The 20,917-nt window shown below is 38.2% G+C and overlaps 1 protein-coding gene across 1 annotated transcript in view; it reads right to left on the reverse strand.

The window, feature by feature from the left end:
* ATL1 (atlastin GTPase 1) overlaps window positions 1–15,342 on the reverse strand; it is a 44,751-nt gene extending 29,409 nt beyond the window's left edge. The window contains exons 1-4 of the mRNA XM_008139068.3: window positions 15,174–15,342; window positions 3,841–4,088; window positions 1,707–1,841; window positions 1,154–1,258 (exon numbers count right to left, since the gene is read on the reverse strand). Coding sequence (XP_008137290.1) covers window positions 1,154–1,258; window positions 1,707–1,841; window positions 3,841–4,088; window positions 15,174–15,207 — 522 coding nt within the window. The 5' untranslated portion in view covers window positions 15,208–15,342. The remainder of the gene's footprint in view (window positions 1–1,153; window positions 1,259–1,706; window positions 1,842–3,840; window positions 4,089–15,173) is intronic.
* Between the last annotated feature and the right edge of the window lie 5,575 nt (window positions 15,343–20,917).

The following is a 20,917-nucleotide window of genomic DNA, read 5'->3' on the forward strand; positions in this document are numbered from 1 at the left end:
TATGAAGAAATTAGGTAAGTTGGTATTTTAAAGGGTTACTCATTTAAGAAGTATAATTTTAAAAGCTAGTCAACTATAAGTTATAATCATGGCTTTTTATCTTAAAGTCCTTTATAAAAATAATTTCAGTCTTCTTCTATTAACCCTCTCACGGTTGTCCTACCCATACACCATGCCTTTATTGCCAGTTCACTAGCTCCATTTTCTCTACTTGCTTATAATTTTAGCCTTCACTTACTCATCCTAACCACTTCGTCTTCCCTAACTTTTAAAACTATCTTACCTTTTTTTAAAACTGTTTCTTGTCTACTATCGCTTTTTGCTCTTTACAGTAAACAGAAAAAGAATTTTAATTTGGCTTAAAAGTTTTTATGCTATGTGTTCTATTACTATAGTAAAATTCTCCAAGTAATTTAGGACAACTTATAAAGCCTACAATAACCTCACAGACAATACTTTAAGAAAATGCAGAGAAAGAAAAAAAGATAAAAATTTTTACAAGAAGACAGTTACTTTCTTAAATGTATAGTAATATGTTTTAAAAAGCTATGAACACGTATACATGTTTTTTACATTTAGAAATGTTTCTACTAGCTATGTAAAATAAAATTTTGCATTTATAAATCTTATTTCAATTAATATAACTTAACTAGGTGATCCCAATGTAACTGCATACATTATAAGATTTAATATTATTGAGTTTATTATATGCTTTAAACAGAAAAAAATTATCAATCTACACTAATAAAAGAGAAAGATGCAAATTGACGCACTGCCCCAGCCACTCGGGGCCTCTGGGCAGCGTGGGAAGGCGGAAAGGCAGCTCTGGCCAGAGCTAAGGCGGTGCTGGCAGCCAGGGGAAGGAAGGCCCATTCTTGCACGAATCTTCATGCATCGGGCCTCTAGTAAGATAATATAATCTTTTCTGACAAAAGTAGGCAATTTGAAAACTTATCAGAAATTAGATGACAATAATAAAAACAATTCTACTGTTACAGAAATAATTAGAACTGGTATGCTAATTAAGCCAAATAATATACATGATTTACCATTTCTGTTGCTTGTCTCACTAGCACGCATATGTAGAAATACATATATTCATAATTTTTAGTGAAAGAAACATCCATAAATATGGATTTATTTTATTCCATACCTGTATAGAGCTGATCATTGTGCTAAGGGCAAATACTGTGGCAGAATCTCTCAAAGTTGACTGACTATCAAAGGTTCCCTGAGTATCCATCAATAGCACTGCAACCTATAGGCAAGTAGAGAACATTATTGACATTTTATAGAACATGTAGTTTTAGGGTTAACACAAAGTTAACATCATGAGAACTAAAATAAATCATTAATAATGAATATTTTTACGTGTGCCATGAATGCCACAGAAAATAAAAATGTAATTAGTTGCTGAATTACTGTAATGATTAACTTTCACTGGTAATCCACCATAACAGAAACATCATTGAAATGAAGTTTAGATGTTAGCTGATCTGCTATTCTATTTTTTCTACAATTTTGCTTACCCTGACTCTTAGAAAGGAAAATAGGAAATATGCAATAGAATGCTACCGACTTCCCTTTTAAATATCATGTCAAATGGCCAAAAATTAGTTTTCAAAATAGAGCTTTTGAGGATCCTGAAAAGTGGTAACTGTTGCAAGTGAAAAAAATCTATTTTCTTTAAGAAGTTCACATCATACCTTTTTACCATCAGGTTTATTGATAAGGAAGACTTCACTCCATATCTGGATTCCTGTAGTCTCTCGTTCAGACCCACCTCTCCATGAAAAACCAGTCAATGGTTCATTGTAATCTCCAACCCAATCAACTGATTCCTATAAAATTAAGGAAGTCTCTGATACGGAACTAGATATGTAGTATAGTATAGTATAGTATAGTATAGTATAGTATAGTATAGTATTTTCTACTCATCCATTAAGATTTGTATTCTCTTTCTAACTCTAGCCAAAAGGAAACAACATATGCACATCTACTGTACTGACACAATTACTTTACTAATTAATCCAAAAATTAATTACAGAGGAAGCAATCATCTGCTACATGTTATGCTAGGTCCTGGGGATACAAAGATATTCCAGACCAATGGAAGCTCATAACTTAACAGGGGATAGACATGCTAACTAACTAATATAATATTATATATGCCTATTAAAATGGGAGTATATATTAGGCATAAATGGAAACATAAGAAAAGAAATAATTAACTCTTGGTTATATAAGACTTCAAAACAGAGGTGATGTTTGAGCTAAGCACTGAAGGATGTTTAGGAATTTTCCAGGTGAGCAAACTTGAGGAGGGCATTCCAGAAACAAAGAAATAAAGATATGAGAGAATATAGTATATCAGGATATACACAGTAACATACACAAATGCTTTGGTATTGGGGGAGGAGGAGATGAATAATAGCAGGAGGAAAGGTATCTAATAGTAGCTGCAGAAAAACAAAACAAATCTGAGCTTTAATCTGAGAAAATGCTATTTTACACAAGCAACATAACAAGTGTTATTGAGCATTTCATTCAAATGTTTAACAGTTAAAATTATGAATATGTATAAAACTGTATAATCCCAAAGAATGTAAAATATACTAATTTTGTTCACTCAATTTTCCCACCTGTGTTATAGCACACTAATGTTGGTATGATAGAAATAGAAAATGATAAGTTTTTCTTGCTTTCAAAGCCTGAGATTTTAGCAGTTTTGTTCTTGACTTGTTTGAACTGACACTAGACATAAGATGTTAACGTTACAAAATTGTTCAAAAATAACTCAACTAGAAAAGATCAATCCAAAATGGATAATTATGGTATAAATACATAGAACCAAGTTTCTTGGTTAGTGTGTCTATTCTGCCTCAAAATCCATATTTGCATCAGAATTGCTATGGATAAAAGGTAGAAAAAATACTGGTATGCTCTCCACACCCAACCCTCTGTTCCCTAGCTCCAATCTCTTATTTATCCCTCTGCTTTCTAGGTCCCTTAAAGTCTCATTTCTGTGACATGCTGCTGATGCAAATGTTATGACATTGTTGCCTCTGGGGGTGGGGTAAGAAATGAGTGGGAAAAGATCAGAGAGAACTTTCTGGGGTAAAGGCGAGATATACTTGATAGAATTTGGGGCTATAGAAGTATATGCATTTTCAAAAAAATAAGCAAATGTACTCAAGAATTGTGCATGTAACTATGTAAATTTAATAACGAGAGAAAAAAACTAAAAAAAAACTAAAATATATAATAATGATGTATATTGAGAAAATTTATGGGGAAGTATACTGACATCAGCAATTTACTTTGACATGAATCAGTAAAATAAGATGAAGTGATGGATGGAAAGAATAGTTAGAGACATATGGGATAATGCAAGAGTATTAATGTTAATGGTAGAATTTCATTAGTGGATACCCAGGTATTCACTGTAAAATTCTTTTAACTTTGTTGCATGCTTGAAAATTGTCATAATAAATGTTGGGGGGAAATGACTACAATAAAATGTTATGACAAAAGTTATTTGACATTTTAAACCCTAGAACATGTAAAGTTTATAATCATATTACTATGTGGTGTCTATTTTTAAGCGTAAAAAATAAGGTATGTTCAAAGGGTAATGTAGCTAGGTGGCTTCAGGCAAAAGTGGCCTGTGTAGTTTGGTGCCCCGAGCACCAAAGTTGGAATGATTACAGCATAGCATTTTTAAACTAGTGCATATTTAGGGTACATAATAATAGAAGTAGAAATAATGGACACTACTAAATAAAAGCACAAAGTGACATCACAGAAACAGAAAACTTAAAAAAACAAACTATTACATACCTGGCTGTACATGTATCTCAACATGAAATCCATTAGGAATGATTTTCCTTTTCTAAATGCTCCAGCCACAGATACAGCAACGACCTCCTTGTCTCTGACAGCCTCTGAGAGAAGGATTCGATTTAGTGCAGTTTCATCTAACTCAAAAGAATGGTGGTCTTTGACAACAAGGACTTGGACTGGTCCTGCCTTTTTCACTGGTTCCTCCTCTTCTGAGCTCCATTCATTTGTCTTTTCTGAAAACCCACCTGTTGAATATAATATAATAGCAATGTAGTCAGGTAATCATCTCAAAATACCAAGCAAGTGTATGTACCTCTCAACTCTCAAACATCTGAAACAGGAACACAGTCGAATTAGAAATACTCCTTTTAAATGACATGTTAATGTCATTCACATCATATCTCAGAAACATTTACATCTGGTCTTTCTGATTATGTGACCAAATAAAACAATTTTAGTTTCAAAACAGTTCTACATCAGTGCAGAGATCTCTGATTGCAGAGTGAGAAAATCAAAACAAAGGAGTCTACTTTTAGGAAAGAGGAATAAAATAACTTTAGCAGATACTTTCTTCATCTCCTAGGGATAAGTTTAGTTATTCAGATGAAAGAGCCTTGCAAATTTTTTAGAGTTGCACATACATAGGAGGAAATACATAAAAGGACTCATAATCACATATTCTTGAAACTGGAATAAATCTCTAATGCAACTAGTTCAGCTCCCTCCAATGTATGCATCCCATCTACAAAATCCCAGACTCTTAATTGTCTAAAGTTATACCTCATAGCAATGGAAATGACAGAGAATTGAATTGGGTAGGGCCAGATTACAGAAGACCTTCCATGGCAAAGAGGTCTGGAAATAATTCGATAAAAAATAAGAAACTTTTGAAAGTTACTTTATGTGAAAATCTTACAAAAAAATGATGTGAACCTAGGAAATTACTAAATCTCTCAGTTTCTTCATCTGTAAAATGGAACTACTCATAGTACCTATTTAATAGGGTTGTTGTAAAGATTGAGGGAGTTACTGAGTTACTATATGTAAAGTGCTGAGAACAGTGCTGTCACATAGCAAGCTTATAAAGGTTGATAGCTCATTAGCTATCATCATCATCACCACCACTACTACCTTTGGACTACTGGCTGATTTAAGTATTCCTGGAAGAAGTTCTGCATACTTTCTATAAATTCATGTGTGTGTGTGTGTGTGTGTGTGTGTGTGTGTGTGTGTGTGTGTGTGTGTCTGTATGCACTTTCACGTTTTCTGAGTTTTCTATTATCAGAAATGCTATTTTTGAGGTCAACTTTTAGAATTCATCCTTAATATACAAGAATTTTGGAACCCTGGGCCTTGGCATTTGTGGTAAATTACAAAACAACCTCAGTGTGTCAAGTGACACATTCTTATATCCACTGCCTTTGTGACTTCATAATATCCTCCTGCTTTGACTCAGGTGACAGCCACATGATTTCCTGTAGCAGGCATGTTTCTACCATGCACCATGAGAATATTCCTAGACTAGTCTGATTGTTGCAGGATGAGAGTCACTTGGAACAGGAGCAAACTGTCCAGTCCCAGCCACACCCTGCAGCAAGCTAACCCTCAGTGATGTGAGGTAGCAAGCCAACATCAACAGAGTTGCCCAACACACATTTCAACATGTGATCAAGAAATACTGTTCTATGCCTCTGAGGTTTTGTGATTGTTTATCATGCAGCATAACAGGCAATAAACAATTAATACAGCCTATAACTCCTTCCTTTAGAAAGGCAGTACAGTGTGGTGGTTAAAAACACAGGCTCTGGTTAAAAACACAGTCTGGTTAAAAACTAAACTGCTGAAATTCAAATCAAGGCCTTCCCACTTTTTAGCTGAGTAACCAGGCAAGTTGTTTAACCTCTCTGTCTACCTCATAAGGTTGTTGTAAATTAATATATGCATATAACACACTGAGAACAGTGGCTGGTACATAGTAAATGCTATTAGTATTATTATAGATTTAGGAAAGTTAAAGCCAAAGATGTAACTGACCTTGCCCAAGAAAAGGAAATAGAATTTCTGTATCAGGCAATCTACCATGGATGCCTTCTTGTGTTATTTGTTTATTCCTTTAAACAATTTATCAAGGTATTTATTATTATCTGTATTTTTGACACATGAGAAACTTAAGAATTGGATAAATAATTTTCCCAAGATCAGACCCACTAACAAGTGATATATCCAAGTTCACATAGTTAATAGCTGTCAATTTAGGACTAGATCCCAGGTTTAAAAACACACACATCTAAACACATAAGACAGTAGTGCAAGAAATGAGGGACAAAATAGCTATAAGACATAAAGAAAACAAATAGTAAATGGCAGAAGTAAATCCCTCCTTATCAGTAATTACAGTAAATGTAAATGGATTAAACTCTAATCAAAAGACAGAGAATGGCAGAATGGATAAAACAACAACAACAAAAACATGATCCTGTCTACAAGAGATTCATTTTAGAGCCAAAACACAAACAGGTTGAAAGTGAAAGAATGGAAAAATATATTCAATGCAAATGTTAACCAAAAGGAAATAGGAGTGGCTATACTTATATGAGACAAAATAGACTTTAAGTAAAAAAGGTTACAAGAAACGAAGAAGGACATTGTATATTAAAAGCTTCAACACAGCAAGAAGATATAATAGTTATAAACATTTATGCTGCCAATAGCAGGCCATCAAAATATGTGAAGCAAAAATTGGAGACTTCAATACCCCATGCTCAATAATGGATAGAAGGACCAGATAGGCAACAACCAATAAAGAATCAACTATATAATAATCAACTAGATCTAACAGACATATACAGAACAACAATGTAGCACACATTCTCCTCAATTGCAAATTGAGCATTCTCCAGGATAGAATCTATGTTAGGTTCAAAATTAAGTCTCAATAGGTTTTTAAAAGGTAGATATAATACAACATATCTTCTCTAACTGCAAAAGGATAAAGGTAGAAGTCAGTAATAGAAGTAAAACTGGAGAATTCACAAATTGTGGAAATAATGCAACAGACTCATAAACAACAAATGGATCAAAAGAGAAATCAGGATATGAAATGCAAATCAAGACCACAATAAGATACCATTTCACACCCATTAGGATGGCTACTATAAAAATAAAACAGAATCAGAAAATAAGACGTGTTGGCAATAACTTAGAAAAATTTCACTGTTAGTGGGAATGGAAAATGGGGCAATCACAATGGAATACAGTATGGTGGTTCCTCAAAAAATTAAAAATAGAATTACCATGTGATTCAGCAATTCTACTTCTAGGCATATACTCAAAGAATTTAAAGCAGGTTCTTAAAGAGATATTTGTACACCTATGTTTATAACAGCATTATTCACAATTGCTAAAACATGGAAGCAACCCAAGCATTGATCAACAGATAAATTGATAAGTAAAGTGGTGTGTGTGTGTGTGTGTGTGTGTGTGTGTGTGTGTGTATTGGAATGCTATTCAGCCTTAAAAAGGAAGAAAATTCTGACATATGCTACAACATGGATGAACTTTGAGGGCATTATGTTAAGTGAATTAACCCAGTCATAAAAAGACAAATACACTACTATATCATTCTACTTATATGAGATTCTTAGAGCAGTCAACATCATGGAGAGAGAAAATACAATGGAGGCTGCCAAAGTCTGGGAGAAGAAGGGAATGGGGACTTAGTGTTCCACGACATAGACGTTTTGTAAGATGAAAAGAGTTCTGGAGATGGGTGCTGGTAGATGTCTGTACAACAACACGAATGTAGTTAATTTCACTCAACTTTACACTTAAAAATGGTTAAGATGGTAAATGTTATGTTATGTGTATTCTACCACAATAAAAAAATGAATATATATATATATATATGTGTGTGTGTGTGTGTGTGTGTGTGTGTGTGTGTGTGTATATAACTTTAAAACCAAATATTATAGAATATTTTATAACTTTGAGGTAGGGGGAAGATTTGTTAAATTATAAAGAGTAAAAGCCATTAAGGAAAATATTAAGTGGAGTACTCTTAAATATAAAATTTCTGTTTCTTAAAATATACCATTAGGAGAGCAAAGTCAGCCCTAGCTGGTTTGGCTCAGTGGATAGAGCATTGGCCTGCAGACTGAAGGGTCCGGGTTTGATTCCGGTCAAGGGCACATGCCCGGGTTGCAGGCTCCTCCTTCGCCCGGGCCCTGGTCAGGGCTTGGGCAGGAGGCAACCAATCCATGTGTTTCTCTCACATCGATATTTCTCTGTCTTTCCCTCTCTCTTCCACTCTCTCTTAAAATCAACGAAAATATCCTCAGGTGAGGATTAAAAAAAATTAAAAAGAGGGGCACATAGTTGTGTCAAAATATTGATAAAGTATATTTCTTCAGCGAGGGAAGGAGGATACAGGTGCTCAATATTATTCTTTTTAAAACTCCGCATCTATGTTTTATTTGTTCTTTTGTAAGTATATATTTTTATAAGAATTTGTATGTAAAAGAGGAAGAGTTTCTAAATTTAAAAATATCCCAACTTTTTAGTGACTAAAAGTAACAGTGGATCATTTCCCTGAGGCTTACTTTCCTGATAATTACAGATTCTATTTGCAGTCTGGTCACTGGTTCTAAAGATAATAAATACTGCAGGATTTGAAATAGAGCAAAGAAATAAGCCAGGAGACATCAAGACAAGGTGTAAGCAAAAGCAAGAAAAAAAGAAAGGAAGAGGAGGGGGGGTGGAGAGAAAGGAAGGAAGGGAGGGAGGGAGGGAGGGAGGGAGGGTGGGAGGGAGGGAGGAAGAAAGAAAGAAAGAAAGAGAGGGAAAAAGAGGGAGAAAGGAAAGGACAAGGTGTAAGCAGATACAAAGTATAATCTATACTAGTATATATATAAAAGCCTAATATGCAAATTGTCCCCTCAGGAGTTTGACCGAGAAACTGGGATCGCTCGCTGTGACATGCGCTGACTACCAGGGGGAGGCGCAGAACAAAGGAAGGCCCTGGCAGGCAGCCAGCAGCTGGGGAAGGGAGGCCCCGGCCAGCAGCCTATACTATACTCAAGATTATATTTATACTTTTCCCAAGGAAGATAACAGGTACATGAAAGATGGTGCTCAACATCACTAGTCATTAAGGAAATGAAAATTAAAATGACAATGAGATACCACCTCATGTCTATTAAAACAGTCATCATCAAAAAGATGAGAGAGAACATGTGCTGGTGAGGAGATGAAGAAAAGGGAACCATGTGCTCTGTAAGTGGAATGATACATTGGTATAGCCACCATGGAAAACTGTACGGAGATTCCTCAAAAAAAACCTGAAAATAGAACTAGTTAAAAATATGATCCAGCAATTTTATTCTAGGACTATATCCTAAAGAAATGAAAACACCAACTCAAAGAGATATCTGTTCTCCCCTGTTCATAGCATCATTATTTACAATAGTCAAGACATGGAAATAATCTTCTAAGTATCCATTGATGGATAAATGGATAAAAATGTTGCCATGTACATGTGAGTACTGTTCAGTCATAGAAAACAAGGATGGATCTTGAAGGCATTATGCTAGGTGAAATAAATCAGACAAAGATAATTACTATATCATCTCGCTTATATGTGGAATCTAACCAACCAACCAATAAAACCACCAAATTCATAGAAAAAGAGATCAGATTTATAATTACCAGAGGTGAGGGGTTTCAGGGAGGGGGTATTGGAGGAAGTTAGTCAAAAGGTAAAAACTTCCATTTACAGATAAATAAGTACTAGGGACGTAATGTATAACATGGTGACTATATTTAACACTGTTGTAAGATATATGTATAACAAAGTTAAGAGAGTAGATAATAAGAGTTCTCATCACAAGGAGACATTTTTTTCCTTGTTATTGTATCTATATGAGATGATAGATATGGTAATCATTTCATGATATATGTAAGTAAAACCATTATACCGCACACCTTAAAGCTATATAGTGATGTCAATTATTTCTCAATAAAACTGGAAAAATGTTTTTAACTTTTTCTCAAAAAACAGAAACCTAAAAATTAATTTTAACAGACATTTGTTACACATACTGTGCAGCTAAGATAGTTTTTTTTTCCTTTTTTGTCCAGAAAAAGCTGACATTTTAGTGCAAATATTATTTTTCTAAAGCAATCTTGCAGAGACAGTTTATGTTATGTTGTGGAAAACTCAAATTCCTATGTGGTATCCCAAGTTTTTAACCAACTGTAATTACAAAAGCAAATAAGCAAAAAAGGGTGCACTTCTGTTTTGTTTCTGGTAGTACTTAAGCTCTAAGCCCAACACTGAAAGACTGCTTTCTGGGCTACTGCCTCCTGATATTCATCTGTTCCCTTTACTTTTCACACTAGCACATTCTTTGGCTTCTTTTCTAGTCCAAGGTGATCAAATTTATAGAGCCTTGATTTCTTATACCAGCTTACACCTGCATAGGCTTATTGTGGCCCCTTTTGGCATACTATTTTAGTTCCTTGTCCCCGTGACATGGGTTGGAGAAGCAAACAACTCTCAATTTCTATCTTAGGTCTATAACTTATAAATTATGGAACCTCTGGCAAGTAACTCATGATGAGGCTCAGATTCCTAATCCTATCTCCGTGGTCAGCAAACTGTGGCTCACGAGCCACATGCGGCTCTTTGGCCCCTTGAGTGTGGCTCTTCCACAAAATATCACGGCCTGGGCGAGTCTATTTTGAAGAAGTGGCATTAGAATACGTTTAAGTTTAAAAAATTTGGCTCTCAAAAGAAATTTGAATCATTGTACTGTTGATATTTGGCTCTGTTGACTAATGAGTTTGCCAACCACTGTCCTATCTAATAAAAGAGAAATATGCAAATTGACCATACCTCCACTACACCCACAAGCCACGCCCACCAGCTAATCAGGAGCGAGTATGCAAATTAAACCAACAAATATGGTGGCGGACATGGAGCTGGAGCAAGCAGGAGGCTTGGGTTGCTGCCAGCGATGGAGGAAGCCAAGCTTCCTGCCTGCGCTGGCCGGCCCTGGCCTCCGCTCAAGGCTACAAAGTTTCAATTATAGAAGATAAATAAATCCCAACAAAAACGGCGGCAGCCACAGAGCTGGAGAGAGCAGGAGGCTTGAGTTGCCCCTCGTGATGGAGGAAGCCAAGCTTCTCAACTGCCCTGGCCTGCCCTGGCCTCTGCTCAAGGCTACAAAGATTCAATTATAGAAGATAAATAAATCCCAGATACCAGGGCCTCTGCTTGGGTCGCCGGGGGGCATGGCCAGCCTGCAAACCACCACAGGCCCCTCGCCCAGGCTGCCCCACACCCCAAGGGAACTCCCACTCTGATCCAGGACACCCTTCAGTGCAAACCAGCCGGCCCCCACCCATGTATCAGGCCTCTATCCTATCTAATAAAAGAGTAATATGCAAATTGACCATCACTCCAACACACAAGATGGCTGCCCCCATGTGGACACAAGATGGCTACCACAAGATGGCCAGCAGAGGAGGGCAGTTGGGAGGGACCAGGCCTGCAAGGGAGGGCAGTTGTGGGAGATCAGTCCAGCAGGGGAGGGCAGTTGGGAGGGACAAGGCCTCCAAGGGAGGGCAGTTGGGGGCAATCAAGTCTGGAGGGGAGGGCAGTTAGGGATGACCAGGCTGGCAGAGGAGGGAAGTTGGGGGTGACCGGGCCTGCAAGGAAGGGCAGTTGGGGGGGACCCAGGCCTGCAGGGGAGAGCAGTTTGGGGGGACTAGGCCTGCAGGGGAGGGCAGTTAGGGGCAATCAGGCTGGCAGGGGAGCAGTTAGGCATCAATCAGGCTGGCAGGGAGTGGTTAGGGGGTGATCAGGCTGGCACGCAGAAGCAGTTAGGGGCAATCAGGAAGGCAGGCAGGCGAGCAGTTTGGAGCCAGCAGTCCTGGATTGTGAGAGGGATGTCTGACTGCCCGTTTAGGCCCGATCCTATCGGGATCGGGCCTAAACGGGCAGTCGGACATCCCTCGAGGGGTACCAGATTGGAGGGGGTGCAGGCTGGGCTGAGGGACACACAACTCCCCCGCCCCGCCCCCCGTGCATGAATTTTGTGCACCGGGCCTCTAGTATATTTTTAAAAAGGATAATCCCTATCTTTAAAGAGTTAATTTTTAAAAGCGTAAATTTATTCAAATTTTAGTTCAGTGTATATTTAGGTACAGGTGGTGGGATTCTCAGTCCTACTCACAAACCAGCTTCCCAGTTGTACCTGTGGGTTTGATCCTCAAATATGACTCCCAATTTTGGATGTCAGCAGAGATGCTTTTCAGGTTTCTAGCTCCCATGGCCCATGTAGATCTAACAGGTCTGACCACTCAGAAAATAATAAACCTGGTCCTACAGGATCCTACAGGATCCTTATCTAAATTTTAGGTCTCCTGTACAGATTTTACAAATATATCTCTTGTCTTTTTCTTAGAAATCACTATATTGTCCAATTCTGGATAGTCTACCTTTGCTCTCTGGTCTTGACTTTCTAACTTGTCTGGGAAATATTTATCTAGATAGATGATAAGGTCAGTCTTTTATAGCTATCACCTGAGTTGTTTTTTTCTCACCAGTGACCTCTGGCTTCTACAAAGACCTGTTCTCTCTATTCCCCTGACACTATGCCCAGTATCTTATAAAACATTCCACAGCATCATGTTACAGAAAATAAATTAGAAGACAACTCTATGTTCTTAGTCCTCCAACTTGCCAAACATGTGACTTTCACCAAATTATTTACCCAATGGGAGACTCAGTTTTTTCATTTGCAAAACAGGGAACATGTCCTGCAAAGTTAAGAGACTAAAGATCAAATGCAATAATGCAATTGTGCCTTGAAAACTGTAATTCTATATAATGCAGAAGGTATTATCCACTCAAAAAAGAGGCAGTATAGCATAGTGGTAAAGATACTGAAGTCTAACTGCCAGAGTTGGAATCTTGGCTCTATCATTTACCTTTTCATATGTAACAAAAGGATTATAGCACCTACCTCACTGAAATTAGTTCAATGATATTAGCTATTATTGGTATTATTAAATGTCTACTATGTGTTAGGCATTCTACTAGGTGCTGGTACTAAAATGGAGTCAAAACAGATATGACTAATACTTTGCCAAAAACCTATACCTCCTACTCCATATGTTACACTTTCTAAGTCGTTTATGTCATATATACTTTACCACAAAGAAAAATCTGAGCAGTAAAGCATTTCTATCGAGTGTTAAGATAAGACACCACAACTCCACTATTTCTTTTATGTGAACATTTCCAATGAACATACAGTGACTCTAGTATTCTTTTCCTAATTCATCACTTGAGTTGAAACTCTCTTGGTGTCTTCTGGGTGAACTGTTTGGGATATGTTTCTATCAAATATAAATAATCAATTATAGTGTTTCTGAACGTAACATCCAAAGACCACCTACTTCTCAATCACCTAAGATGCTAATTAAAAGGCAGATTCTTGGACCCCATTTCAAAAGCTTTGGCTGGAAGATATGGGAAGCTGCATGTCTAATAAGTTCCCAATGTGATTTTTATGAAAATCCCATTTGAGAAACACATTCCCAAGAGAGAAAAAAACCTCCACTAAACAAGAAATCTGTAACCAAAGGAAATACTGAAGAATAATGATCCAAAGCTTCGTGAAAGAGAAAAATTTTAATCCTCACCATAAACTTTCACATGCCTGTCTCCAAACAGGGTGGAATCAACAATGCATGAAGATCAAGACCAAAACTGACTTGAACATACATACCTTAACTGTGAGTGTTTAAGCAAATCTTATTCTAGAAGCCAAGGGGAGGGAGGGTGGAAAGGGGACACTGAAAAAGCTTACCTGTATATCAGAAGCAAAGAAAACAGTGTTATTGCAATAGTCACACCTACTAAACTAGGGTTTGGTGATCTCAGTAAAATGGAACCACTTTCTTTTAAACTCAGACAACTAGAGATAGACCTCCCTGCTACCAACTCCCCATATCTACCACAAACCTTGAATAATCTCTCATATGTAAACCTTTTCTACTGGGATTTAAGCCGGTCCTGTGACCAATCTGAGCAAGGAGAAATAAGGCTTTTTTATAAAAGTACTCTGAAATAACGAATTAAAATTTATACCTCTTGGTCTGATTGACAGTTATATATCTCACTGAGATAATCAAGAAGCTCTGAATATCTAGTGGGCATAAAGTTTCCAAATAATAATTCAAAACTCATGAACAAAATATGTCTCTGCCCACCAAGCCACAGTAGCCTAAGATCTGCTCTGGTTCATATAATAAAATGCCCTATAAGGCTTTAGTTCTAATGTGGTAGCGTTTTCAGTACCGAGACTGGAAGAAATCGGACGCCCAAGGCGGATAAAGATGCCCAACCTGCCCACACTAAGCATCCTAAATCAAGTGGAGCAGCAGAGCAGGCGGGCGGGGCCGAGATTTCTCCTGCATCACTGCGCTTGCTCTTCTCCGCTTGCGTGAGCACCGCCCACCCACCCAGCGTGAACCCACTCGGCCTAGCCTCTCCTTCCCCCTCCCCTCGGCCTGGTGCTGAATCATGAGCCCAGTCATGAGCCCAATATCTCCAAACGGTAAAATCAAAGAACAATGCCACCCTGAATGGGGTACCAGGTTGGGGTGGGGCCGAAGGCTGGAAACCACAACTTTGCTTCCCTTTCCCCAATTTCCCCCACCCAACCCCCAAATTAAAAACGAGTACTGCAGCGCTGGGGCACTCCCAAGCGGGCGTCCCTTCTCTGTCACTCAGGTCTGCAGTGCTTTCCTGGGCCCGGCCAGCTCCCCGCTTCATTGTTCTAGCCCCGCAGCCCGCTGGGAGCCCGCGCCCAGGAGCTCTCGCAGCTCCCTGGAAGCAGGGGGGGTGGGATGGGGGTGGTGGTATTAGGATCCCCTATCCCTTACTCCTCTCCACGGAGTAACACAGGCCCCTTCCCACCCTCATCTCCTTCCTGCCAACCTATCGCTAAAGCGCTAAAGCGGAACCAGGCAGTCTCAGGGAGGCGAGGGTGGGTGCTGTCCAAATGCTGGGAAGAGGAAGACTACGGAGACAGGGGAGAAACGGGAGGCTGTGGCTGCACGAAACCGCAGCCCTCGCCTACAGCATGCAGTTACCTGGGCACCGCTCTGCCATGGTTCCTCTGCCCCGACAGGGCGCAGCTCGGCCGGCTGTGGCCCGTCTCCCAGCCCTGGATGCTGGTGCCGCGTCGTCCTTGGCCCTCCTCCTTCCCAGAAGAGGGCCAGTCCCGTGCAGGCAGCAGAAGTCCCCACATTCTACTCACCCCAACTATTTCTGTCCTTTTGGTTCCTGGCCATGGCGGTCCGGGGACTGGTGGCAGTGAGGCGCTGTCACCGCGCTCGCTCTCCTCCTGGGCCCCAGGTTGCTGGCAGTGGGAGGCTCTGTGCCCGCGCTGGGCGCAGTGCGCTCAGACTCTCGATGTTGCTGTGGCGCTGGTGGGAAGGAGAAGGGAGGAGAAAACGGATGAACCAAGCTCAGCATCACAAGCCCGAATTCACACAAATATCAGCGTCACACCCTCCCTACCTCTGCCCACCCCCAGAGCGTGAAGAGAGTGACGGACGATGTGCTGTAACATTTTCAATGTAAAACACACATAAACAAACAGCACCCCCTCAGACTCACTCACAAGGAATGTAACAGCATGATCTAGTCACAGAAATACACAAACCAATATACTGTATTATGCTGTATGTTCAAATACCTGTTTTCTAGAACAGTTACACATTAGTACAAACATGGTGGCAACATTTATGTAGCTAAAAAAGTTAAAATAATCCGCATTTATCCACCAGGCACCATTTCCCCCCACTATAAAAGCAAGGTCATGTTAGTAAAGAGGGTATTGTGCATTTTGCACCTGTCTACTGAGCAGGCCTGTCTTTTAAAATTAGGATAGCAAAATTAGATCAAGAAGATCAAGATAAATGAAAGCTGAAAATTCATTATAATCTGTAACTAAATCTCTAGCAGGCAAAACTTCCCACTAGATTCGTAGAGATAAAGTCTGGATTTATATTGGCAAATATTTGAAGTAAAGTCACACTACAGAGTCTGGGTGAGCCTTGGCAGCCAGAAAGGTTGCAAACAATTTTAAAGGGAAAGCAAAAGGCAATAAATACTTAAAAATATACTTTCAATCTCTCTCTTTTTCCTTTCTTCCTCTCTGCCTACAAATTTAGTTTTCAGTATCCTAGACACACTGTACCTTCATGCTACTTGACCCTTGAGATACCATCATCCCATTCCTACCTCCTCACAGTTTTCTCCTGCATTTGGTTGTTGGCCACACGTTACACGTCAGTTTTGACTAGGACAGTGATTGGCAAACTCATTAGTCAACAGAGCCAAATAACAATGATTGAAATTTCTTTTGAGAGCCAAAATTTTTAAACTTAAACTTCTTCTAACGCCACTTCTTCAAAATAGACTCGCCCAGGCCCGTGGTATTTTGTGGAAGAGCCGCACTCAAGGGGCCAAAGAGCCGCATGTGGCTCTCGAGCCGCAGTTTGCCGACCACGGGACTAGGAGATTGCTGCTAGCCTCTTAATTACCAGGTCCTTAGTTTCTGCTTACTCCTCATCAGCAACTCCTCATTCTAAGTTCTCTCAACATAATTTACTATGGTATCTTCAGACAGGACCTCCATGCTGATGATTCCCAAATTTATACTTCTAGTCTTAAACTCTTTTGAGAAAGGATCATCACAACAGAGCTGAATTTATAACTGCCTGAGGTCATCTTCACTTTTTTTACTGACACTTCAAAATCAACTTGTCAAAAAACAGTTTTACCTACTACTGCCAAATTTCATGCATTCCATATTTCAGTTAATGTTTCTAGTGACCTCAGAACTGTGAACACTAGAAACCAAGTTTACATTATAGTTTTAAAGGGAACTGTGTTCATTAGAATTGCATTCCCTGAACACTAGTAAAACAACATAGGAAGACAGAATTATCTCATTGCTGAACCTACAAACCAAATTCACAGTACAAAAAGAAGTGTTCTGTACTTTTTATTATTATTATTATATTATTATATTATTGTTATTATTTTGCTATAATTCCCAGCTCACATTCTAGTCTGATCGTCCTTTTCAGGTGAATCCTATTAGAAAAAGAGTACAGCCCTGGCTGGCATTGCTCAGTGGTTAGAGCGTCAGCCCGAGAACCCAAAGGTGGCAGGTTTGAATCCAGTCAAGGGCATGTACTTGGGTTGTAGGTTCCCTGCCCCAATTGGGGCACATGCAGGAGGCAATCAATTGATGTATCTCATATTGATGTTTTTCTCTCTCTCTCCTCTCTCCCCCTAACCCCTTCCTTCCACTCTCTCTAAAATCAATGGGGGAAAATTATCCTCCAGTGAGGATTAACCCAAACAAAGAGTACAGTAGATTCTACAAAAATAATTGTTCTATAATATCTATTCCTAATTGAAAAAGAAATTTATTTTAAAAAAACCACCCTTTTCCTATTGTAATTAATAAGTAATCTGTGGGATGTACTTGGTGACTGTGTGAATATCTTGGCCAAGAATTTTCATTCCATGGTTGTTAGCATTCATTGATTATCCTTACCTAGATCAATTTTACATTAGTAATTTTAAAATGGTGTTTTTAAAATAACTACATCATTTATTTTACATTTTACATTTAGCAGCTGGTATTCTTCCTCCCATTTTTGTTTCTTACATAATGTTATAGATTTGTGAAATCTTTAACAAAGAAGTTTTTGGATTCTGTTGTTATGTATCATCATAATTATTCTGATACTTAAATTGTCCTAAAATTGGCCAATGGGAGCCTCTTCAAGTCAACCCTGTATCCTTTATTATGTTCTATTTGTCTTTGATCACTATTTTGTTTTCTGCCACAAGAAAATGTTTCAAGTTTCCCTGCCTCAGAACTAGAATTAACTCTGCCTCCTTTTTCCCCCTTTCTTTTTAAAAATTGTTGACACCACTACAGATGTCCCCATTTCCCCCTCCTCTGCTCATCTCCACCCAGCCCCACCCCACCTCCTTTCCTCTGGCGGTGACCACACTGTTGTCTGTGTCTATGGGTTATGCTTATATGTTCTTTGGCTAATCCCTTCACCTTCTTTCATCTAGTCCCTCTCCACATCCCCTCCGAAAGTTGTCCATCTGTTCCATGTATCCTTGCCTCTGTTTTTATTTTGTTCATCAGTTTATTTTGTCCATTAGATTCCACATATAAGTGAGATCATATGATACTTGTCTTTCTCTAACTGTATTATTTCACTTAGAATAATAAATTTTTCTAGGTATATCCATGCTGCCCCAAAATAACACTGTAAATAATGCTGCTATGAACACAGGGGTGCATATATTATTTCAAATTAGTATTTTGTGATTCTTAGGATATAGTCCCAGAGTAGGATTGCTGAGTCAAAAGGCAATTCCATTTTTAATGTTTTGAGGAAACTCCATACTGTTTTCCACAGTGAATGCCCCAGTCTACCTTCCCACCACTAGGGTCCCCTTTTCTCCACATCCTCTCTAGCACTTGTTTGTTGATTCGTTGATTTATTGATGGTAATGGTAGCTATTCTGGCAGGTGTGATGTGGTATTACATTGTGGTTTTACTTTGCATCTCTCTTATGATTAGTGATGTTGAGCATTTTTTTACACGTCTATTGGCCATCTATATGTCCTCTTTAGAGAAGTGTCCATTCTGGTCCTTCGCCTATTTTTTAATTGGATTGTTTGTCTTCCTGGTGTTGGGTTGTATAAGTTCTTTATATACTTTGGAGATTAACTGCTTACCCAATGTACTATTGGAAAATATGTTCTGGCATACAAGTGAGTTTTCTTTTCATTTTGTTGATGATTTATTTTGCTGTGTTCATAGCAGCACAATTTACAATAGCTAAGATCTGGAAACAGCCTAAGTGTCCATCAGCAGATGAGTGGATTAAAAAACTGTGGTACATCTATACAATGGAATACTACACTGCTGTAAAAAAGAAGGAACTCTTACCATTCACAACAGCATGGATGGCCCTGGAGAGCATTATGCTAAATGAAATAAGCCAGTCAGAGAAAGATAAATATCACATGATCTCACTCATTTGTGGAATATAATGAACAATATAAATTAATGAACCAAAATAGAGCCAGAGGGGAAAAATATTTTAGAATATAATAGAAGTAATCCTGTTATTTGCAGATTTTTAATATTTCCTACAACTTTTGTGATATTATACTATGTTAGTATAGTTTTGGTAATATTATTATATTTTAAAAAATTTTTTCTTGAAATGTTTATTGCATGTAACTTTATTGTATTTAAAATCATTTTTCTTGAAATATTGTTTATTGCATGTAATAAACAATATTATTAAAAAATATATTGCTGCAAGAGATATCTGATATTTTACTGCCGTTTTCTTCTTGGATTTTTATGGTTTCCCAGCTTATATGTAAGTCTTTTATCCATTTTAAGTTTATTCTTGTGTATGGTATAAGTTGGTGGTCTAATTTCATTTTTTTTGCATGTCCAATTTTCCCAACACCATTTATTAAAGAGACTGTCTTTAACACATTTTCTCTTGCCTCCTCTGTCAAGTATTAATTGACCATATAGGCATGGGTTGATTTCTGGGCTTTCTGTTCTGTTCCATTTATCTATTTTTCTGTTCTTATGCCAGTACCAAGCTGTTTTGATTACAATGGCCTTATAGTATAGTTTAATATCAGTTATTGTGATCCTTCCAACTTTGTTCCTCTTTCTCAAGATTGCTGAGGCTATTTGGGTCTTTCTTGGTTTCATATAAATTTTTGGAATATTTGTAGATCTATGAAATATACCATAGGTATTTTAATGGAATTGCATTGAAGCTATAGATTATTTAGGGTAGTGTGGAGACTTTAATTATGTTAGTTCTTCCAATCCATTAATACGGTATATGCTTCCACATATTTCTATCTTCCTCAATTTCTTTCTTCAAAGTCCTATAATTTTTCGGAGTACAAGTTTTTAACCTCTTTGGTAAAATTTATTCTTAGGTACCTTATTAATTTTGTTGCAATAGTAAATGGGATTGTTTAGTTTCTCTTTCTGATAGTTCATTATTGGTATATAGAAATGCTACTTATTTCTGAATGTTAATTTTGTATCCTGCTACTTTGCAGAATTTATTAGATCTAGTAGCTTTTGGGTGGAATCTTTAGCATTTTCTATGTATAATATCATGTCATCTGTGAATAAAGGCATTTTATGCCCTCCTTTCCAATTTGTATGCCTTTTATTTCTTCTTCTTATCTGATTGCTGTGGCTAGGACTTCCAGTATTATGTAGAATAAAAGTGGTGAAAGTGGACATCCCCGTCTTATTCCTGATCTTAAGGGTAATGATTTTAGTTTCTGCCCATTGATTATGATGTTTGCTGTAGGGTTTTCACATATGGCCTTTATTATGTTAAGGTACACTGAGTGGCCAGATTATTATGATCTCTGAACACATAATAATCTGGCCACTCAGTGAGAGTGTGTGTGTGTGTGTGTGTATACATATATATATATTGTGTGTATATGTGTATATATATATATATATATATATATATATATATATATATATGAGGCCCAGTGCATGAATTCGTGCATGGGTGGGGTCAGGGCGAGGGGACATGGGCAGTTGGCCGGCCTGCCTGCTGGTTGAACTCCTGATCGAGGGGACAATTTGCATATTAGCTTTTTATTATATAGGATATACACTGAGTGGCCAGATTATTATGTGTTCAGAGATCAGAATAATCTGGCCACTCAGTGTATATATATTAGAGGCCTGGTGCATGAATTCATGCATGGGTGGGGGTCTGGCCAGCCTGGCCAGAGGGAGGGGACATGGGTGGTTGGCCGAACTCCTGGTCAAGGGGACAATTTGCATATTAGCCTTTTATTATATAGGATATACACTAAGTGGCCAGATTATTATGCATTCAGAGATCATAATAATCTGGCCACTCAATGTATATTCCCTCTAT

This window comes from Eptesicus fuscus, chromosome 5 (genome assembly GCF_027574615.1).
Source record: "Eptesicus fuscus isolate TK198812 chromosome 5, DD_ASM_mEF_20220401, whole genome shotgun sequence".
Classification (NCBI taxonomy): Eukaryota; Metazoa; Chordata; class Mammalia; order Chiroptera; family Vespertilionidae; genus Eptesicus; species Eptesicus fuscus.